General features: G+C 37.4%; 2 protein-coding genes across 8 annotated transcripts in view; one reads left to right on the top strand and one right to left on the bottom strand.

Moving 5' to 3' along the window:
• The window catches only part of LOC144238875 (uncharacterized), a 25,445-nt gene extending 6,313 nt beyond the window's left edge, over positions 1-19,132 (bottom strand). Inside the window, 2 exon segments of the mRNA XM_077772795.1 lie at positions 18,771-18,817; positions 18,820-19,132. Coding sequence (XP_077628921.1) covers positions 18,771-18,817; positions 18,820-19,132 — 360 coding nt within the window.
• The window catches only part of MEMO1 (mediator of cell motility 1), a 123,359-nt gene that overhangs the window by 6,096 nt on the left and 93,001 nt on the right, over positions 1-24,262 (top strand). The gene's annotated exons all lie outside the window — the stretch shown is intronic.

Here is a 24,262-nt window from a genome sequence, read left to right as displayed (position 1 = left end):
AGGTCCCGGAAAATGTTTGTTATATTGATGGTACAGCTGATAATTACTGGTGTCCTAGAATTGAAGAAATATATCAAAGTCTAATGATTTCAAAGAGCATTCTTAAGTGTTTGTATAATATATATCTTTAAAAAACATTTTTTTAATGCTTATTTTTGAGAGAAGGAGACATAGAATCTGAAGCAGGCTCCAGTCTCCATGCTGTCAGCACAGACCCCAATGCAGGGCTCAAACCCACAAACCGTGAGATCATGACCTGAGTTGAAGTTGGACCATTTAACTGACTGAGCTACCCAGGCACCTCTGTATGACATATATTTTAATTGTAGTCTTATCTTTTGGGTTGTTTCATTCATTTTGCAGTATTTCTAAACATTTAGTAACATTATATCAGGGTTCTGTGGTTGGAAAACCACAGTTGTTTTATTTTTTTGACATATGCCTTGAGTTTAGAGTGTCAAAATATATGTGTGTGTGAGAAATTGAAGAACTGACTAGTAAAAATATTCTCCTTTGAACTAAAGAGATTATATAATATTTAGTTTTAAAATCAAACTAAATTTTTAGGTTACTAAATACAGTGTTCTGTATGCTGATTTTTCTTTGATTTCATCCTGCTGTTTTACTTGGAGAAAGGCAGGAAGGAAAGAACACATTTAATAGGCAAACTATTAAAGTTCTGTTTGATTACCACTGACTCTTTTTCACTTTCCTTCTTGTTTTTTCTCATGTATTTTCCAAATCAAAATCATCCTTTCTACCTCCATGGTATCATTTGTATTTATCTGATTTTGGATTTTTGTCCATTTGAAAGACCAGGATGATAGCAAAAATGTCCTTTAAGCGTATTCTATAGGTACGTTTCCTATATTTGTATATAATCTGTAATCCTCAAGGATGCTACAAGGTTGGGATTGTCTCCACTTATGGATGTGGAAATAATGACTCAGAGAGGTTGAATAACTTGCTTAAGGTGTATTTAAGTGGAAGAGTCTGCCTCCAGGTGGCCAGTCTGACTCCAAGGAGGTATGGTTAGATATGTTGCCCCAAACACTGAATTTTCTGTTCTTCAGGTTATTTATTTATTTATTTATTTATTTATTTATTTCTGCGAAGGAGACAGTATGAGCAGGGCAGGGTCAGAGAGAGAGGGAGACACAGAATCCAAAGAGAGGCTCCAGACTCTGAGCTAGCTGTCAGCACAGAGCCCAACGTGGGGCTTGAACCCACGAACCGTGAGATCATGACCTGAGCTAAAGTCGGACGCTTAACTGAAGTCAAACATTTAATTGACTGAGCCACCTAGGCGCTCCTCTTCAGGTTTTTCTGAAACTATTGAGATTTAACTCACACCTGTGTATATCTTATGGTTTACGAAGCATTTTCTCAGACGTTTTTGATTTTCACAATAATCCTGTGATTAGTATAGGATAGGTAAGGCAGGCATGCTTTAATCCACCCCCTCCTTGCTATCTTATTGATGAGAAACTAAGACTGGAGGAGGCTAAATTGCCTGAGTCATACTACTGGTAAATGGTGAGCTAAGATTTGAACATAGAACTTCTGGCTGAAGGCTATTTATTGTTTTTTCTGTTTGTGGTGATGCTGGAGTAAGAGAGAAGTGGAATTATTTAGAATCAGTAAGCACCTCTATAATTGTTAAATAGATGTCTTAGATTATAAAATAATAAAAGTGTGACTAGAAACACATGAATATTGAATAGTATTCATAGAAAATAAATACTGATAAAGGAATTGTTTTATTTTAATTAGGCTAGTCACAGAATTTGAATCGGGCCTAACAAAACTTGATACTTCTGGAGAGGCTTTGTTGAACATTCAGTGATTCAATATTGAATAAACTTAGGTCTGTGTGAAGGCTACTGCTCTAGGGACTAGCTGTGTAGCAGGAGATGAAACAAACAAAAATCCCTGGAGTGTATATTCTATTTGGAGGAGACAGACAATAAATAAGGTAAGTAAGTAAAATATGTAGTATATTAGATACAGGAAAGTGCTATGGAGAATTATAAAGCAAATAAAGTAGAGCTGCTGGTGCATAAAAATGTTTAAGAATGGGAGGAAAGTTTACATTTTTAAATTCCATTGAAAGGGAAGACTTCATTTGAATGACTTTGCATGAAGACTTGAAGTAGATGAGAGAGCAAGCCTTGCATTGTAGGTAGTTTTAGAGGCCAAGATAATTTTTTTAAGTTTATTTATTTTTGAGAGACAGAGACAGCATGAGTGGGGGAGGGGCAGAGAGAGACGGAGAGAGAGAATCCCAAGCAGTCTCCACACAGTGTGGAGCCTGATGTGGGGCTTGAACTCACAAAACTGAGATCATGATCTGAGCTGAAAGCATGAGAGGCTTAATCTACTGAGCCACCCAGGCACCCCTAGAGGCCAAGATAATTTTAGGCTGAGGGTACTGCAAGTTCAAAGGTCCTGAGGCTAAAGCAGGCTTGAAGTACTTGAGAAACAGTGAGGAGGCCATTGCAACTGGTGTGAAGTCACATGGACAGAGTAGTGTGATCTGAGGTTAAAAGTAACTGGCTGGAGCAGAGGTACAGAGGTGCTGTGGTCAGATAGGTCTTGAAAACCATTGCAAGGACTTTTCTTGAGTGAGACAGCTGTTGGAAGGTTTTGAGCAGTTGATGACATGATCTCATTTAGATTTATTAGAATCAATTGACTGCTGTGTTGAGCGTTGGGGAGTGGTGAAGCCAGTGGCAAGGGCAGAACCAGAGAGACCAGTTAAGAGGAAAGACCTAATCCAAGTAAGAGACGATCAAGGATGGGATTGAATAATAGCAGTGGAAGCAGGTCAGAAGTGGTTGGTTACTGAATATATTTTGAAGGTAGAGCTGACAGGATTTGCTGCCTGCCATACTTGGAAGTGGGATGTGAGAGAAATAACTCATGGATATTTCTTTTTAAAAAAAATTTTTTTTAATGTTTATTCATTTTTTGAGAGACAATGAGAGACACAGAGTACAAGCGGGGGAGGGGCAGAGAGAGAGAGGGAGACACAGAATCTGAAGCAGGCTCCAGACTCTGAGCTGTCAGCACAGAGCCCAACCTGGGTCTTAAACTCACTAATTGTGAGATCATGACCTGAGCCAAAGTTGGCCACCCAGGCACTCCAGTCACGGATACTTCTTAAGGTTTATCTGTTAGAAACTGCAGTAAAGGAGTTGCTACCACCTGAAGTAGGGAAGACTTACGAGAAAAAAAAATTGGTAGAGGAAGGTTAGGAGCTACATTTTGTTTTGTTAAATTTTGAGGTATTTACTATAAGTCACATGGGTACAGGAACCTAGACTTTAGGGGAGAGGCCTAGACTAGAAATGTAAAATTGGGAATTATCATTATATAGATGGTATTGAAAGCCAAGTGTCCAAGGTGAAATCACCAGAATGAGAATGGCTCGGCCAAAGAGGTTCATGACTAAGCCTTAAAACGTTTCCAACCTGAAGAGGTTGGGTACATGAGGGAGATCATGTAAGGAAGACCAACTGAGCATCTCATTAGGTGGAGAATGAGATAGTCTAGGAGCCAACTAAAGAAACTACTTAAAGACATCTCAGTGCAGTTAATATAGATTTGCTCGGTGTTTTTTCTTTGATATATACATTTAAGTCTGGTCTAGGCTGCTCTTGTCTTTGACATTGTTTATGCTGTTGCCAGAGCTTATCAAATGGCTGCCTTGTTCCCATTCTGTTCTTTACACAACACACACACAGATATCTTCTAAATATGTGAATGAAATAGTAGTCATTTCTCAGAACCCTCCCCTCATACTTAAAATCACATTCAAAATTCTTACTGAGGCTTAGAAGGTCTTACATGTTCTGACCTCTGCTTTACTTTCTCATTTCATCTCCTACCACTTATTCTTTATGTTGTTCCAGGCATTCTGGACCCCCCCCCCCTTTACTGTTTCCCAAATATGTCAAGTTTATTCCTGCCTTAGGACTTCTGCATGTACTTCCTAAGATTGGCTAGTTCTGGCTGAGTAGCCAAGGAAGGGATATTTTTATTTTTATTGATTCCATTATTTTGCTAGTCGCAACTAAAGAGGAGAAATAGGAAGGGGTGAAAATGGGTGGGAAAACTTTTCTCAAAGTGTGCTGAGAAATAGTAGTCCCTGGAGATGTCTTTGCAGAAAGGCTTTATGGTCAAATAAGTTTAGGAAACGTTGCATCTGTTTTTCCCCCTTGGGCTCAGATAACTAACAATAGACTTGTTTTATGGTTCGTTACATGGTCTGTCTTGCTGAATGTTCTGTGTTCTTTTGAAAATAATGTATGTTTTCTGTAGTTGTGGGGTGGAATGCTTTCTAAATGTTAATTAGGTTAAGTTGCGTTATTGTATTTAAGTCTTTTACATTCCTTTTGATTTTCCTTATTTTATTATTTATGGTAGTTCCTGAGAGGAGTGTTGAAATTTCCAACTATAATTCTGGATTTGTGTATTGTTTCTTTTAGTTGTGTTGATTTGTTGATTACTGTATTTTGAATATATTATTTGATGTACATGTTTGGGATTATGTTTTCTTGAATTAACTATTATTATGTATGTTCCTCTTTATATCTGGTAATATTTTTTGTTCTAAAGTGTTTCTTGTTTTATATTAATAAAGCCAGTCCAGCTTTCTCCTGGTTAATGTTTGTATGGTATATGCTTTTCCATCTGTGTCAGGGGTCACTGAGATTACCTTTAGATTTGATGAGTCCTTATAAGGTGTTATACTTACAGGTACAGTTTATTACAGAGAAAGGACACATTAAAATCAGGGAAAAGGAAAGGTGCGTATAGTGGAGTACTGGAGACATCAGGTGTCAGCGTCTGCTCGTCCTCTCTCAGTGGAGCTGCTCTGACAGTGTGCAGTTCTCTCATCAGTGACATGACAACAAGTATGAAGTCTTGCCAGCCAGGGAAGCTCATCTAGACCTTGGTATCCCAGGTTTTTACAGGCGGTGTCAGTCTTGTAGGCATGGAGCACTCTTGTGACTGACCTTAACTAATCAGTCTCCAGCCCTCCTGTCTTTTGCAGAGCTTATACAGTGTGGCCCATGGTATCAGGAAAACAAAACCAGGAATTTATGACAAATCATATTGTTAGCATAGACTATCTAGCAAGGCCTTAAGTATACAAAGACACTTTTTTTTTTATTGTAGTAAAATATACATAGTATAATATTTACTATTTTACCAATTTCTTTTTTTTTTAATGTTTTATTTATTTCAGAGAGAGAGAGACACACACACACAGTGTGAGCAGGGGAGGGTCAGAGAGAGAGGGAGACACAGAATCGGGAAACAGGCTCCAGGCTCCAAGCTGGCTGTCAGCACAGAGCTTGATGCGGGGCTCGAACCCACAAACTGTGAGATCATGACCTGAGCCAAAGTTGGACACTTAACCAACTGAGCCACCCAAGCGCCCCTATTTTGCCAATATCTATACACTTCTATGGCATTTAAGTACATTCATATAATTTACAAACATCACCAATGATTTCCCCAAACTGAAAGTCTGTACTCCTTAAATACTAATTTCCTATTGATTCTTCTCATCTCCTGACAACCATCATTCTCCTTTGTCTATGAATTTGCCTATCCTAGGTGCCTAGGGTAAGTGGACTCATACGGTATTTGTCCTTTTTTGTCTGGCTTATTTTACTTAGTATGTTTTCAAGGTTCATCCATATCCAATAAGCGTGTATCAGAGTTTCATTTCATTTTAAGGCTGAATAATATCCATTGTATGTATATACCATATTGTATTCATTCTTCTGTTGGTCCACATTTGGGTTGTTTGTACCATATGGCTTTGTGAATAATAGTCCTGTGAATGTTGGTGTGCAAGTGTCTGCTTGAGTCCCTGCTTTCAGTTGTTTTGGGTATCTGTCTAGGAGTGGACTTGCTGGGTCATATGGTACTTCCATATTTAACTCTTTGAGGAATTAGCAAACTGATACCCATAGCAGTAGGTATTCTACATGGCCACTAACAATGTGCAGGGGTTCTACTTCCTTCACATCCTTGCTAACGCTTGTTCTCCCCCCTCCTTTTCTTTGATAATAGCCATCCTGACAACTAATGATATAGAACATGTTTTCACGTGCTCATTGGCCATTTGTGGATTATCTTTGGAGAAATGTCTATTCTGGTCTTTCTTCTATTTTTAAATTGGCTTGTTTCTTTTAAGTTATAAGAATTCATTATATATTCTGGAAATTAATCCCTTATCAGATATGAGTTATAAGTATTTTCTCCTATTCCACAGATGGTCTTTTCCTTTCTTGGTAATATCTTTCCTGCACAAAAACTATAATTGTGATGAAATTCAGGTTTATTTGTTCATTTATTCATTTATTTATTTTTCTTTTGTTACTTGTGCTTTGGTGATAGCTAAGTAACCATTGGCAAACCCATGATCATGAAGGTTTGCCTCTGCAGTTTCTTCTGAGAAATAAATTTATAGTTCTATATAGTTTATAGTTTTAGCTTTTGCATTTAGGCTGTTGATTCATTTTGAGTTAAGTTTTGTATATAGGGAGGGCTTGGGTTCAACTTTATTCTTTTGCATGTGGATGTCCAGTTGTCTCAGCACCATTTGCTGAAGAGGCTATTCTTTCTCTGTTGAATGTTCAAATTAATTGATTATAGATGTTTGGGTTTATTTCTGGACTCAGTTCTCATCCATTGGTCTCTATGTCTCTCCATCCTATACCATTACTGCAGTGTTTTGATTACTATAGCTTTTGATAGGTATTTTGGTAGATACTGAATTCAGTAGGTGTGTTGACATTACTTTTGTTAGTATTTTATAAATGTTTTATTGAATTTTGGCTTGCATGGCTTCTGAGAATTCTGTAATTTTTTTAAATACTTGTTTCTCTCAATATAGTGTTTTGTTTCTTTTCCTGTGGTTGCATTAAGCTTTTTTTTTTTTAAAACTTATTATCATTTTCCTGCTATTTTATCATCATGTGCCTTTGAGTAATCTGAGTTTATCCTTTTTGGGATTCACCAAATTTCTTGGATCTATGTGTTACCATTTGCAGCAAATTTTAAAAAATATTGTCATAATCATTATTACCTCAAATATTTTTTCTTTTTACCTTCTTTGTTTTCTGAACTCCAATTAAAAGTATGTTAATTAAATAGCTTGGTATTTCCCTGTAGTTAATTTAGAATTTTTTTTTCTTTTTCCTCTCTGTGCTTCCTTTTGGATAATTTATTTTGTTTATAAGTCCCCTGATTTTTTTTTTGTCTTGTGCAATATCTAAATTTGCTTTTAATTCCATCAGTGACATCTTTTAAGTACAAAAGAGTTATTAAAATAACTGCTAGTTTCACCCGAATATTACCTTTTCTAAGTTTATTTGTTTTGATATTGAGAGAGAGAGAGAGAGAGAGAGGGAGACAGAATTCCAAGCAAGCTGTGTGCTCTCAGCGCAGAGCCCAAAGAGGGGCTCCATCTCACAAACTGTGAGATCATGACCTAAGCCAAGATCATGAGTTGGAGGCTTGACTGACTGAGCTTGAGCCACCCAGGTACCCCTCACTTGAATATTTTCTTCTCTTTTTTAAAACTTAAAAAGAAAATTATTTTTAAGAGAGAATGAACACACGTGTACGCGTGAGCCGGGGAGAGGCAGAGAGAGAGAGAAAGGGAGGATTTGAAGCAGGCCCTGTGCTGATAGCAGTGAGCCCAATACAGGGCTCAAACTCACGAATTGTGAGACCATGACCTGAGCCGAATTTGGACACTCAACCCACTGAACCACTCAGGTACCCCATCACCTGAATATTTTCTTTAATTATTTTATTACTGTTTTGGGTTTTTCAGATGATGTATTTATTTATAGGTTTATAAAGCATTTATTTCCCTTTTGTGTCCTAGAAATCAGATTGACTAATGCTTATTCTTCTGGCATAAGTGTTTAGTTGCTAGCAATACTATTTTGCCTCAGAACCAATTAAAAACAGTAAGTTTATTTTTTATTTTTTCCTGAGATTAGGGCAACCGAGAAATTGAAAATACATATGAATTGTACTTAATATTGGTTTAGTATTTAAAAAAATTTTTTTTAGTGTTTATTTATTTTTGAGACAGAGAGACACAGAACATGAGCAGGTTAGGGGCAGAGAGAGAGGGAGACACAGAATCTGAAGCAGGCTCCAGGCTCTGAGCTGCCAGCACAGAACCTGTCATGGGGCTTGAACTCATAAACTGCAAGATCAAGACCTCAGCTGACGTCAGATGCTTAACTGACTGAGCCACCCAGGTGCCCCTAGTATTATTTCCTTTTAAATAAAAAATAATTTTTTAATGTTATTTATTTTTAAGAGAGAGACAGAGCGTGAATGAGCAGGCAAGGGGCAGAAAGAGAAGTAGACACAGAATCAAGAGTAGGCTCCAGGGTCCGGTCTGACAGCACAGAGCCCGATGCAGTGCTGGAACCCACAAACCATGAGATCATGAGCTGAGTAAAAGTCAAATGCTTAACTGACTGAGCCAGTCAGGCACCCCTAGTATTATTTTCTTTTAAATTAAGGTATAAACTTAAAAATATCATAAATACATTTCATATATTTTAAAAATTAAAGGATTGAGAAGCTCATTCCTATACCACCTCTGTATATTTCATATTCCCCCTTTTTTGTAGATATTTACTTTTATCAATTCTTTGTCCATTGGTTAAGCATATAGAACCCATGTGAATATATCATTTCCTACACCTTTGCAGCAAATGGTAGTGTATAGTATATTGTATAGTTCTTTTATACTTTTTGTACTTTGCAAATTTAATATTTGAAGGTCTTTTTGTGTTATAACACAGAAAGTCATTATTCTACATATCACTCCCTTTTTTGGTTATTGCTTATTCTGGTTCTTCAAAGGAAGATCATTATGATGCATTCAGTAAGGTGATACAGAGTTGAATAGCTACATAAAGTATCAGTAGATCTCTAGCAGTTATTTTGAAACTTTTCAGTTTGAGTCCCTTTACACTTCTTAAAATGATTGATAATCCCAAAACACTTTTTTTTGGTATGTGAATTATATCTATCAATATCTGTCAAATTAGAAACTAAAGCTGAGAAGCTTTAAATTCTTACTTGTAACTTATTTAAAAAATAAAAACCCATTGCATGTTAATATTAATGGCATTTTTATTTTTATTTATTTATTTTTTTTATATATTNTGACCTAAGCGAAAGTCGGACGCTTAACCGACTAAGCCACCCAGGCGCCCCTAATATTAATAGCATTTTTAATGAAAATAATTTTATTTTCCAGAATAAAGAAAATATGAGAAATTAGCATTTGTTACATTTTTGCAAATATTTTAAATGTCTAGCTCCATAGGAAACAGCTGGATTCTCATATCTGTTACTGCATTCATATTGTTGTGATATGCTGTTTCACTTGAACCCTATCAAGAAAATTTGGCCTTGGGGCGCCTGGGTGGCTCAGTTTGCTAAGCTGACTTTGGTTCAGGTCATGATCTTGCGGTCTATGAGTTCGAGCCCTGCATTGTGCTCTGTGCTGACAGCTCAGAGACTGGAACCTGCTTCAGATTCTGTGTCTCCCTCTCTCTCTCTGCCCCTCCTCCGCTCATACTCTGTCTCTCTCAAAATAAATAAACATTTAAAAAAATCTGACCTCATACAAATATGAAATTGGAAAAAGGGTGAAGTATTTTAGTGGACTTTTCAGATGATTGTGGATATCTTACTTTGATGCTGTACTAAAACTAAAGTTGTAGGGTTTTTTTTTTTAATGTTTGTTTATTTATGAGAGAGCAAAAGTGGAGGAGGGTCAGAGAGAGAGGGAACCTAGAATCCAAAGTGGGCTCCAGGTTCTGAGCAAGCTGTCAGCATTGAGCCAACGTAGGACTTGAACTCTTGAACTGGGAGATCATGGCCTGAATTGAAGTCGGATGCTTAACTGACCCAGGTGTCCCTAAAGTTGTAGTTTTTTAAAAATTGTTTTATTGAAATATAGTTGACATATGATGAATGACACAAATGTAATATACCTTTGAGACTGTCAGCAACACCATCAAGATGGTGTACTTCTAAAAGCATTTTCAGAAAAATTCATTCAAGAGGTGCCTGGGTGTCTGTTAAGCATCTGACTCTTAATTTCAGCTCAGGTCATGACCTCACAGTTCATGAATTCGAGCCCCACATCAGGCTCTGCACTGTCAGCAGATTCTCTTTCTCCCTCTCTCTCTGCCCCTTTCCTGCTTTCATGCATGCTCTCTCACTCTCAAAATAAATAAATAAACATTTAAAAAAAAAAAGATTAATTCCAATATGGAATTTGAAATCATAGCAATGAAGTTTTCATTAAGATCAGTCCATTTTCCACTTAAAGTGGCTCTTTCATCCATGTAGAATTCTTATAACACCATGTATTAGTCATGTGGAAAATACTTGTTCCTTGGGTTATATAGATCTTCCAAATGTTTACACATTTCATCAGTCATTGTTAAAGAATCACATTTGTTAATATCACCTTTCTTATCAGAGAATCCTGTTTGACATGGGAAGCTTTTAAGCCCATAATGGTGGAAACAAGTTTTGCAAAATTTCAGTTTTCTCAAAGCTTGGATTTTATAGTCAGCAGTATACATTGACAGTTATTTTCTTTGATGTGATAGGCTTACTGTTGATTTTCAAGGAAATATCTGCTAAATATTCAAGATTAACTGGTATTTGTCAGTCATTCTTTGAAGAAAAATGGTGTTCCATAAAAAAGCGGCTAGGTCAACTTGCAACTTAGTCACCTAAGTGCTTTCCCTTGAGACAACCATCATACTTCCCCATTTTAGCCTGCAGAATATTGAAAAGTGTATACTCAAGGGTTGAAATTTAATAAAATGTGTAATATTTACAGCTATAGCTACATCAAAGACATTCTTACAAGAAACTGGCATTTTTTTTTAAAGTTTGGTAAGAGTGTGGTGGTAAAGACTGTAATAACTGCTAATATAGTTTAGTGCTATTGCTAATAAGATACCAGCAGTTTGATCTATTTACTTTTCAACCTTCAAAGTATATACCAATACAGAGAAAGAAACAATCCTTTACTATTATTATGAAAATGATTTTAACTTAGTGGACCTTCTGAAAAGGTCATGGGAATCCCCAGGAATCTGCAAATGTTACTTTGAGAACTGCTGGTTTATAGAAATCCTCACTTCTTCCTTGGCAATTGTATTAAGCCCTCACCCAAACCCCCCCGCCCAAAAAAACAAAAAAAACCCTCAAGAATTTGTACCTGCCCCCCCGCCCTGCATACCCTGTACTATAATATATACTCCTTCCACTAGTAACAGTGGCTCATTTAGGCCTGATTCTGAGTAGGACAATGGGAAGATGTAATTTATAAATAATAAGCAATTTTGATATACTTCTTCCCTCACCTCTGTTTCCTAAAATGTGGTGAGGGATTATTGGAAACCTGTTGAATTAGGACTGCTGATAAGTGGAACCCAGCTACCTGCATTTTTACTATACACCAAAGATGGTTCTAATACAGAGCATAGAGATAAACTGCTTTGAGACTTTAGGAAGAAAACTGGATTGATCGGGGTAGGTAATATCACCATGATCAGTTTTGTATTCACTGGTCAGAGTGAAAGGTGACATCACCACTATCATCTTTGCATTTCTAGCACCCAAAGCAGCATCTGGCACATACCAGGAGCTCACTAAATGCTTTATGAATGATTGCATGATTAATCCGACTACCTTGTTCTGTTATTTGTCTGATGCTAACTTACCAAATATAGGATGACAAAATTAGCTTTAATTTATGTGTTTAATTGTATTTCTTAGTGTGCTTACTTTACAAGAGTATGTTTTAGAACTTAAAAACCATGTAAGTCAGATGTAACTGTACTACTTCAATGATTTTCTTTTGTGTTTAAGCTTCTGATAGATAATCTGCATGATTTGGCTTATGCCTGACTGTCCTACATTTTCTTTTGTCATTCTCCCCCTTGTTCACTAGGATTCATGAAACTGGTAACTTTTCCTTCCTGACTCCTGTAACATGGTAAGCTTTTTACTCAGGGCCATTGTACTTGTTGTTTTCTCTTTGTAGAAATTTCTACCCCCAAGTCTTTTCTTGGCTCTTTTTATTCTTTAGGTCTCAATTCAGTTGTTAGCTACTTAAGGTGCCTTTCCTGCCTTTTTTTTTTTTTTTAAACTGTCTTCTCTACTAGGCATAGAGTGGCTGTGAAATAATGGTTTTGCTTATGTTTCATAGCATTGATCACAATTTGAAGTTATTTTGTTGTTTTCCGTGTTTACTGACTGCCTCCTTTCTCTAGAATACATGCTCCATGAGAACATAGACCTGCCTGCCTTTCCTGTTGTTGTCTCCCAGTGTAGGAAACAGTCTTGGCGTGAAATAGGAAGTTTGTAAACTTCACTGAATGAATGAATGAATGAATGAAGAGAATATATGAAAGAAAAGTATTTGGCTACTCAAAATATATCTTTTTAATATTTTTATTTATTTTGAGAAACAGAGCATGAGTGGGGAAGAGGCAGAGGGAGAGAGGGAGAGAGGAAAAGACACAGGGAGGGAGACACAGAATCTGAAGCAGCTCCAGACTCTGAGGTTGTCAGCACAGAGCCTGATACGGGGCTCCAACCCACAAACCATGAGAACATGATCTGAGCTGAAGTCAGATGCTTAACTAACTGAGCCACCCAGGTGCCCCCTGTTTTTCAATATAAGTCTTAATAGAAAAGATCATGGCTATATTTATTAATAATTAAGGACTTTATGTGAATCAGTTTGTTCTACTAGATTAAGTGAAATGTTACGTACAGATTAGGGCTTCTGGTTTATAAGAGGGAATAACAGTAATTTCTGATGGGAAATATGTAAATGAATAAGATAAAACCTTTGCTGTTTATAACCCTCCAAAGCGTCATTTTGGATTAAGTATTTTAGATCAGTTACCACTTTCATTGTTACAGTTTTTATTTTAGGGATTTGGAAATATATGAAGTATTTTCAGTTTTCAGAAACATATTCTTTTTTCAGCTTAATGAGGTGTAAACGACATATAACATTGTGTAAGTTTAAGGTGTACAATGGAATGTTTTGATACCATGATATATCACCAAAGAAAGTTTAGTTCATACCTCTGTCACCTCACATAATTACCATTTCGTTTTTGTGGTCAGAACATTTAAGATTTAGTCTCTTAGCAACTTTCAAATATACATTACAGTGTTGTTAGTAGTAGTCATCATGCTGTACATTAGATCCTCAAACTTAGTCATCTTATAACTGGAAGTTTGTACCTTTTGACTAACCTTTCTCTGTTTCCCCAACCCTCCAGCTCCTGGCAATCATTATTTTGATCTCTGAGTTTGATGTTTTTGGATTCCACATATAAGTGAGATCATAACAGTATTTGTTTCTCTCTCTGACTTGTTTCACTTAGCATAATGACCTCAAGGTTCCTCCCTGTTGATACAATTGGCAGGATTTCATCTTTTTTTAGTGGCCTGATATTCCATGGTATACATGACTGCATTTTCTTTATCCATTCATCTTTGATGGACACTTAAGGTTTTTTCCATGTCTTGGCTATTATGAATAATGCTCAGTGGAAAAATGGACCTCTGGCAGCATCCTGCACAGCTGGGGAAGCTGAGTACTCATTCACATCCTTTCATTTTCTTTCGTGGGAGAAATCACGAGCAGAAGAGGTTTCTCTTGCTTGTCTTTTACCTGAAAAATTCTACAGTATTCTTCCTTACAGATTTTTTTAAAAATGTTTTTATTTATTTTTGAGAGAGAGAATGAATGGGGGAGGAACAGAGAGAGACAGAGAGAGAGGAAGACAAAGGCTCTGAAGTGGGTTCTGTACTGACAGCAGAGACCCTGACACGGGGCTTGAACTCACGAACTGTCAGGTTTGTGATGATGACCTGAGCAGAAGATAGACACTTAACTACTGAGCCACCCAGGTGCCCCATTCTTCTTTTAAAGTTTATTTATTTGGAGGTGGGGTAGGAAAGAGAGAGTATGCATAGTGCTAGTATGCTATGCTCTGTGTGCACAGAGAAAAAAATAGAGGGAGAGAGAGAATCCCAAGCAAGGCACCATGTTGTCAGCGCAGAGCCCAATTCGGAGCTCCATTCCATGAACTGTGAGATCATGACCTGAGCTGAAACCAAGAGTTGGATGCTTAACTGCCTGAGCCACCCCGGTGCCCCACTCTTTAATTTTAAATAGGCTCCACACTCATTGTGGGGGCTTGACTTCATGACGCTGAGGTTAAGAGTCTTATCCTCTGCCAACCAAGCCAGCCTGATGCCCCTGAGGAGGTTTTTTTTGGGTACTGAGCTATGCTGCTTTGGGCTGCAAGTGACATGGGAAAAGTCAAATTGTTCCTCTTATGCTCTCTAGTGCACCTAGACCTTTTTTTCTTTTCTTTTCTCCAGTGGTATGCTGGAACTTCATTGCTGGGCTCCTAGACTTCTTCAAAAGCTCTGTCATCAGTGGGTGATTGTATAAGACCATCTTCTCCGGAGCCTCTAGTACTGTGGCCAAGAGGAACTGGAGCAACTTTGTGGACGTCTGCAGGGTCCACAGCCAGAACTGAGATCTGTATGCCTGTTACTCAATGCATGGGTGGGCAAGACTCCTCATGGCTCTATTGGCATGTGGTGCTGATTCCCACAGCTCCCACTGAGGAACTTTTGTTCATGGATAACTGCCAGACTGATCTGTTGAGTCACTTAGACTCTTCTAGGAATGTAGATTCTGGTGCTTTTTTCTTTGAAAGCTTTATAGGTGATTCTGATGAGTACTTATGCTCTAGTGCTTTACAGGTGGTTCAGGGTCTCCTTCTCAGTTGGTGATGCTGACTAACATAAACTGCGAGAAGTAGAAGTGAGGGAGCACAGATTAGTTTATCTAGTCTCCCTTTCTGCTTTGTATAGAATTCTTCAACTTCTGAGGCTACCTTATTGGCTGTTGCCTAGCCTGTCAGTTGGTTCTTCTTGAGTTCAAACCCCCATTCCTGATTTAGTAGTCAGTTGTGACCAGGTTGGAAGGGTCATGAAGTATTATTACTGTACTTGAAATTACTTGTCTCTATATTTGATTGCAGTGAAGAGGTAATACAGAGTGACTAAGGGAGAAATTACCATAGAGATTAGAGGAAGCCTTTCTGTGTAAGTAAATATTAAATTGAAACCCCAAATGGTATGAAGTTCCCAGGGAGAGAGATTTCGAGTAAGAGGGAATAAATGGCTGAATTATAGTGAAGAATGTTGGAGAAGGAAGCTAGGACTACATCATATAGATTCTTGTAGGTCTAGTTAAATGGGTTTTATTTTAATTATAATGGGAAACTGAAATGGCAGAGAGAACTCAGAAAAAAGTCTGATTGGGCATTAGAATGTTTATGATAAACATTGAAGAGTAGTGATTTAAAAATAAAAAAATTCTTAATATTTTGAAATTCCATTGCTAATATGAATTTTAACATTAATATATTCTAATCATCATTTTAAAATTCTTAACTGTTATTTTTAAATAACTGATTTAAGACAGTTTGTAGTTTATAGAGTTCTATGCAGTCTATTTACCATTTTGTCCAACATGGTAATAAATGGTTGGTTTGTACATTATCAGTTGGTCAGGAAGTGTTTACTAAATATGTGGTATAGTAGTTAACTAAGAATTTTAGGAAGTAGAAGATCAGTACAAATGAACCCTGACCTAAGCTCAGATGAGCCATGTGCTGGGGCTGCTGGGTTCTATTTAATGATTATGGCCAATATTTATTGAGTCTTTACTGTATGTAAAGCCTTTACTGTGTGTCAAGCATCTGCACTTGCATTGCTCTTTTAATACCACGGCAGTGAAAAAGCTGAGGCTTAAGTCATTCAAGGTCACCGTATTGGTGCTAGTGTTCCAGCCAGCTCCATCCATACTTGGAGCTCTTAACTACCATTCCTTATTCCCATAAACTTTAATAAGTTTATATCTTAAACTATTAAACATATATGTTTATTTGAAAATAAGAAGTTAGGGAATCATTTAACTTGTAAAACATTTTGTGGAGCTTCATTGTATAAATTGACAAAAGCAAGATAACCATAAAAAATTCTCAAATATGTAGTTTTTAGCCCCTCATGTTAAACTATACAGTGCGCATGTTTCAATATTCTATCTGGTAATTAAAAGACATTTTCAAGTATAAGAGCTTTCATTGGTTACCCATTGTCTATATGGAATACAAGCAAAACTTTTTTTCCTTTTTTTATATCTCATAGTGTCTGGGTCAGGAATCCACATGTGGCTTAGCTGGCTCCTCTGGCTCAGGGTCTCTAAACAGGCTCCATTGTTGTTGTTTTTGTTTGTTTTTATTTTTATTATTTTTAGTTTATTTATTTTGACAGAGAGAGAGAGAGAGAGAGAGAGAGAGAGAGAATCCCAAGCAGGCTCTGCACTGACAGTGTGTAGCCTGATGCACGGCTCCAACCCACGAACCAAGATCATAAACTGAGCAGAGATCAAGAGTCTCCTGCTTAACCAACTGAGTCACCAAGGATCCCCTCCAAGCAAACTTCTTAATGTTAGTTTAAGGGGTTACTTATTCTAGCTCTTCCCTTCTCAACTATACAAGCTTTTGTTTCATGCAACTGAAATGGTCATTTCCACGTTTGCGCTTTTGTTCATAGCTTCCTTCTGTTTGGAAATACTTTGCCGTCTTCTGCTTTTCTGGTTCAGCCTTTAAGACCCAGGTTAGTTTATTTTTCTTCCCAGAATTTTTCCTTTGCCTGAACTCTTAAATCCCTGGTTAGGCACTGTATATATATCTTACCTTGTTTTATTTAGCTGTTTCCTCAGCTAGGTAAACAGCTTGATGAAAATGGCTGTCATTGATACCTTTTGTAGTTTTTGTCGTACACAAAGAGCTCAATAACTGCTTGCTAGGGAGAAGATGGTAAAAAGCCATATATACAATGTCAATAATATTTTAATTGTTATTTTAGGGTGTGTGTGTGTGTGTGTGTTTGTGTGTGTGTGTGTGTGTGTGTGTCAGAGAGAGAGAGAGAGAGAGAGAGAATCTAAAGATCCATGCTGAGTGTGGGGCTTGATCCCATGACCCTGGGATAACAGCCTGAGCTGAAATCAAGAGTCAGACACGCTTAACCAACTGAGCCACCCAGGTGCCTCAGTAATGTTTTTAAATAAACATTTCATTTTGTTCATCTTATCTTATTATAAATCTTAAGTTTAAAATCTAAAAATTTATATTCTTGTGGAAGATTTTAGTGTTTAATTTCATGAAGATGTTAGTGTTTAATTGATCGCGGACCATGAATGAATGTTTCTCCTATGACAAAAAAAATATAGTATTCGATACTACCCACATTTTTTATACATTAAAACCAAGGATTGATATGTTAGAAAATTTTTTTCTCTCCTAGTATAGTTTTTGAGAAATGTTTGAGGAGGATTTAAGTGTTTTCAGCAGTTTTAATTTTTGCCATATTTAAATGTGTTTAGAGGGGCGCCTGGGTGGCTGAGTCGGTTAAGCGTCTGATGTCGGCTCAGGTCGTGATCTCACATTTCGTGAGTTCGAGCTCCACATCGGGTTCTGTGCTGACAGCTCAGAGACTGGAGCCTGCTTTAGATTCTTTCTCCCTCTCTCTCTGCCCTTCCCCTGCCTGTGCTTGCTCTCTCTCTCAAAAATAAATAAACAGGAAAAAAAAATGTGTTTAGAGTCTAGATTCCTTTCTCAGCTCACCATTGCTGTACACTTACTTCCTTTTTCTCTTCTTTTGAGTCTGTCTAGAGACCAAGGCAAAGATACTTTGTTTTTTAGTACTCCGCCCTCATGTGGGGGGCAGTGGGGAAGAAAAGAAACTAGGACAGGGACTACCTTTTTCTCGATGCCCACTAAACAGTGTGTAAGCTAAGTGCTTTTGAGATCTCCGTGGCATCTTCCATGTGTCTAGGTGGCAGGGCATGGGTTTAGGAAGAGTGTAGGCTTCCGCCTAACTGGGGCTAGTAAGACCCTATTGTATATATACATTGCCTGCTGACTCCTCTGTCCCACAGATTTGGAGATGAGAATTTTCCTTAAATCCCAGCTTTGTCTAGTTAAAGGAGCTTTATCCTAGGAGAATGCATAATTTAGGTATCATTATACTGGCCAAATGGTATTAATTTATTTAACATTTAAAAATTCAATATACCACTTAGAACTTTGATGGTTTCACTACCAATTTTATTACACATGACCTCTGTTTGATTATTCAGTGTGCCATGCAATTATAAACACAAGATTGGGTTGATTTAGACTTTGGTACTCTATATCGTCCATAGATGTTTTCTAAGTTTGTTGGTGTTTTGTGTTTCGAAGTGCTATATTCCAAAGGTGTTGAAGCCCTGAGAAAACCAACTGTATGCATGTGCATGTTTTAAATTTTTAAAAAAAGATTTTATTTTGTTAAAAATGTTTTAAAAAATATTATTTATTTCTGAGAGAGAGAGAGAGAGAGACAGTGTGAGCAGGGGAGGGTTAGAGAGAGAGAGAGAGAGAGAGAGAGATAACAGAATCTGAAGCAGGCTCCAGGCTCTGAGCTAGCTGTCAGCACAGAGCCCGACACGAGGCTTGAACCCACTAACTGTGAGATCATGACCTGAGCTGAAGTCGGACACTTAATCGACTGAGCCACCCAGGTGCCCCAACAGTCTGTAGATTTTTGAAAGTGGTGACAGGTACATAGGTAATGTATAGTTTGGTGAGTCTTCATCCTCGTTATGTTTTCTGGACAACCCCACATGGATACAGTATAGAACATTCTTTATTCCTTTGGCCCAGACAGCTTTGTTGAGCCTGATGTCAGTGCACACATCTGGGGTCAGTGCACACATCTGGGGTTCCCATCTTCTCATAGCAAATTTCTGGATCTTTCTGAGTGCCCACGAGGCATGCTTCTTAAAACCCACTCCATGGATTCGCTTGTGAATGTTGATGGTGTATTCTCTGGTTACTACTTCGTTGATGGCAGAATGGCCCTTCTTCTCACCACCCTTCTTTGCAGGAGCCATTCTGCTGGGCCCTTGTTGGAAAGGAGGCTCACTAAGCTATTTCCTAATGGCAAAAGTAAAAAGTACCACCTGTTATCCAAAAGAAGTGTATCTATTTGGAACTCTAAAAATCACCAAATAACTGGTGGTAGTAACTAACACTAGTTGGTGAATGGTAAGTTTACAAAATTCTTTTCTTCTTAAAATAAGTCCCCACTTAAGCATGGGGAATACATAATCTTTTATATAAAACTGGGATTATACTGTATAAACTGGAGACAAAGGGATGCTTTTAGGAAGGAAGAGCAAACTGGATGTAGACTTATAAATAAGGATTTAAAAAATTTTTCTCACTTTCTAAATGAGATTAGACCAGTTGAGTTAGTGTTTGTTTAGTACTTTAGGAAACAGTTGGCTTTTTAAGGAAATACACGTTTTTGTATGTGTTATTCCACTTAATGCTAAGCCACCCTGTGTAAGGTACTTAGTGTTTTATACTTACTTTTTTTTTAATGTTTTATTTATTTCTGAGAGAGAGAGAGAGAGAGATCGTGTGAACAGGAGAGTGTCCGAGAGAGAGGGAGATACAGAATCTGAAGCAGGCTCCAGACTCTGAGCTAGTTGTCAACACAGAGCCCAACACGGGGCTCAAACCCATGAACCGTGAGATCATGACCTGAGCCGAAATCGGATGCTTAACAGACTGAGCCACCCAGGCGCCCCTGTACTTACTTTTATAGATGGGAAAACTGAAACTCTCAGGCCACAAACTCAGATATTTTTGGCTTTGTTTCCATTTCTTTCACTCATGTGATTACCATTCTCTGATTTCCAAGTTCTTTGTTTTTAATTTAANATCATGACCCAAGCGAAAGTCGGACGCTCAACCGACTAAGCCACCCAGGCGCCCCTGTTTTTAATTTAATTTTTAAAATTTAAAACATAACTGTACTAATATCATCAATGTGAGTCATTAATTATTTCATATCCAGTTAATGCTTACATTTTGCCGATTTTTATAATTTTTTTTAACATTTACTTGTTTTTGAGAGACAGAGACACAGAGCAGAAGTGGGAGAGAGGCAGAGAGAGGAGACACAGAATCTGAAGCAACCTCCAGGCTCTGAGCAAGCTGTCAGCACAGGGCCTGATGCAGGGCTCGAACCCATGAACTGTGAGATCATGACCTGAGCTGAAGTCGGACACTCAATTGACTGAGCCACCCAAGCACCCCTGTCATAATTTCTTTTTAAGTTGGGATTCAAATAAGGCTCATATGTTGCATTTGGTCAATATGTCTCATAAATGTTTAAAAAATATTATTATTTAAAAATATTTCTTTAGTTTTAGGATCACAGCAAAATTGAATAGAAGGGGTAGAGATTTACCATATAAGCCCTTGATGTCTACTTGTTTAGCCAACATTTGTTGAACAGTCTCTTCTTCATTTTATTGACCCCTTTCTTTTGTCAAAGGTCAGGTGACTATGTTTCGGCATGTCTATTTTTGGGCTCTGTTCTGTTCCATTTGCTGTGTTTATTCTTTAGCCAATATCACTCTGTCTGGACTATTGTAGGACTGTAGCTTTACAGTAAGTCCTAAGGTTGGGTAGTATCAGTTGTCCTCCCACTTTGTTCTCCTTAAATATTATGTTGGCTTTTCTGGGTCTGTTCCTCTCCATGTAATACTCAGAATGAGTTTGTTGATACCCACAAAGTAACTTGCTGAGCTTTTGATTAGGATGCATTGAATCTGTCGATTAAACTGGGAAGAACTAACATCTTGTTAATGTTAAGTCTTCCTATCCATGAGCATGGAATATCTCTCCATTCATTTATTTAGTTGTTCTATGGTTTCATTTATCAGAATTTGTAGTTTACTTCATGTAGGCTTTATACAATTTTGTCAGTTTCATACCCAAGTGTTTCATCTATTTTTGGGTATTAATATAAATGTTACTGTGTTTTCATTTCAAATTTCACTTGTTCATTGCTGGTATATAGAAAAGTAGTTGACTTTTGTATTTTAATCTGTGTTCTGCAACCTTGCTATACCTGCTCATTTATTCTAGGAGTTGTTATTGATTCTTACGGATTTTTTTACATAGGTGATTATGTCATTTCCTTAGATGGACGGGTTTTTTTAGTCTTTTCTTCCAATCTGTATACTTTTTCTTTTCTTTTCTTGTCTTGCTGTTTTAGCTAGGATTTCCAGTATGATGGCAAAGAGCTGGGGTGCCTGAGTGGCTCAGTTGGTTGAGTGTTGGACTTTGGCTTAGGTCATGATCTCACAGTTCATGAGTTCAAGTCCCATGTCATACTCTGTGTTGATAGCATGGAGTCTGCTTCCAATTCTTTGTCTCCCTCTCTCTACCCCTCCCGTGCTTGGACTCTCTGTCTCATAAAAAAATAAATGTTAAAAAAAAAAAAAAAGTTGTGGTGAGGAGACCTTTTTGCCTTGTTCCCGGTGTTATGTCTTTTCAAATCTACATATACCCCTTCTGTCTCACTGTTTGTTTGTTTTTTTTCTTTGCAGTTTTGTTTTATTGTTGAAGAAACTGGGTCTTGATTTTTAGAGATTTTCACAGCCTGGATCTTTGTAATTACATCTCTGTGGTGGTGTTCAACATGTTTTTCTGTCACATTTATTTTATAAAAATTGTGGTTTTTTTTTAATTTTTAAAAATGTTTTATTTATTTCTGAGAGAGAGAGAGAGAAACAGCATGAGCAGGGGAGGGTCAGAGAGAGAGGGAGACATAGAACCCAAAGCAGGCTCCAGGCTGTGAGCTAGCTGTCAGCACAGAGCCCGACACGGGGCCCGAAACCACAAACCATGAGACCATGACCTAAGCCGAAGTCAGACCCTTAACCACTGAGCCACCCAGGTGCCCCAGGAACAATTCATTTAGAAAAAGTGGGATGAGTAATGCTTGATCCTTTTCCTTTATTTACCAGTTATCAAAATAATGAATTGGTTCCCTAGCATTAAGATAAAGGATACCTTTGGATACAGGTAACCAGCAAAAAAATTTTTTTTCAAGTGTCATTGTGAACTCATAGTTGTAAAAGATACTCAAATTGTTCCATCTTAACCAATGTGTGTCTCTTTTAAGTCGGCTCTTGAGTCCTCTAGACATTGCCCTTATAGTCTTTGATAACTTTCTTGCATTCTAGTGTATTAGTCCATATTATCTGGAAAAACAACCAAAATGATACATCCATGTATATAGAAAGAGATTTATTATAATAAATTCACTTACGAATTTTAGAGACTCACAAGTTTTAAGGACAGTGTTCAGCATCTGGAGGCCCAGAAGAGCTAATGGTATATATAGTTTTGGTCCAGCTGAAGACCCAGAAAGAGCCAGTGTTGTTTTGATTTTAGTCTGAAGGAAGGAGGAAAACCAATATACCAGCTTGAAGTCTGTCAGGCAGGAGGAATTCCATCTTACTTGTGAGAGTGGGTAAGCTTTTTTGTTTGTTCTGGCCTTCAGCTGACTGGAAGGCTCCTCACATCAGGGAGGGCAATTTGCTTTACTTAGTCTACAAATACAAATGTTAATCTCATCCAGAAACATCCTGACAGACACACCCAGAATAGTGTTTGATCAAATGTCTGGGCATCCTGACAGTCAAGGAGACATGTAAAATTAACTGTCATATCTGATATAAGTTGCTCCAGGCTCATTTTACATTTACTGCCCCAAATGTAGAATCTGACATTTTTCCAAAGAGCCCCAATCTTTACTGTCTTAAATAAGAGTGTCAAAGTCGTAGAAATAATGCTGGCAATTAATAAATGAACTCCAATGATTCTTTTGATGATGAAAATACATTAAGATTCATAATTTTAAAGCTTTACATTAAAAGACTTTGTTTCAGGATTTTTATCAAGGTGTAATATTTTGGGGCACCTGAGTGGCTCAATCTGTTGGGTGTCTGACTTAATTTCAATTCAGGTCTTGATCCCAGGGTCGTGGGATTGAGCCCTGCATTTGGCTCCACGCTGAGCTTGAAACCTGCTTGGGATTCTCTCTCCCTCTGTCCTTCTGCCCTCCTCACGCTCCTTCTCTCTCACGAAATAAACTTTTTTTTAAAAGTTGTAATTTCTTAAGCATCATTAACTTTTCTTATATAGTACTTAATTTTCAAATTTTCTCACTTTTGGGAAAGAGGTTCTTGGTATCTGCTCTGTCACTCCAATATTGATCTTTCTCTTTCTTTCTCTCTCTCTCTCTTTCCTTCCTTCCTTCCTTCTTTCCTTCCTTCCTTCTTTCCTTCCTTCCTGTACACCTAAGGTAGGGCTTGAACTCATGACCCTGAGATCAAGAGTTGCATGCTCTGCTGACTGAGCCAGACATGCCTCTATTATGTTAATCTTTCTTAAATTTCTGATAGAATACTCAAGGAAATCATAGAGTGAAGCTGACATAGCCCAGAGCTATACCAAGTAAAATGTATACAAGTGGTTGGTAAGTATCTTTAAGCATCAATCTAAATAATTCTTCCTCTTAGTATATTATAATAACCTAGAATTATAGACATAATTGAGCTTACCCTCTTCATTTTATAGAAAAGAAACTGAGGCCTAGATCTGTGAAAATGTTAGTACTTTAACCTGGATCCCTTGCTTCTTAGAGTAAGCAGTGTGCGAAGTAGGACAACTTCACAGCTCAGAGACAGACCAGCATGACTCAGAATCTTGGCATTGCCCTTTACTGGCTTTATGAACTTGAGGAAACTCTGGTGTTCTTGTTTATTTGTAAGCTAAAAATAATAAAAACTATGTCATAGGATTGCTATATGACAGTTAACCAAGAATAACATTCTAAGGAACCTAGTACTGTGTCACATTATAGGTATGCTAAATTCTGGCTGTTCTTCTACTCCCAGTTTACAGTTCTTTCTACCATATTATATTCCTTCCCTTTTGAATTAAACATCAGGTATATATAAAGTAGCTGAAAACAGTGTTTTTGTTGTATTTTTTACAGTGTTCATGGTTTTGTTTAATAGATTTTTTTTCTTTAATAGAATAAAAAAAGTTTATTCTGGTCCGTCTCTGAATTTTCCTGGATGACAGTTACTGAAGTTCAAATTGAGAGGATTTTACTTTTCATTTTAAAGTACTTATCCAAAATAACTTTTGTT

The sequence above is a fragment of the Crocuta crocuta genome, unplaced genomic scaffold, assembly GCF_008692635.1.
Source record: "Crocuta crocuta isolate KB4526 unplaced genomic scaffold, BGI_CrCroc_1.0 scaffold363, whole genome shotgun sequence".
NCBI classification, from domain to species: domain Eukaryota; kingdom Metazoa; phylum Chordata; class Mammalia; order Carnivora; family Hyaenidae; genus Crocuta; species Crocuta crocuta.
Note: the sequence above shows the minus strand (reverse complement) of the source record. Positions and strands in the feature narration are given on the sequence as shown.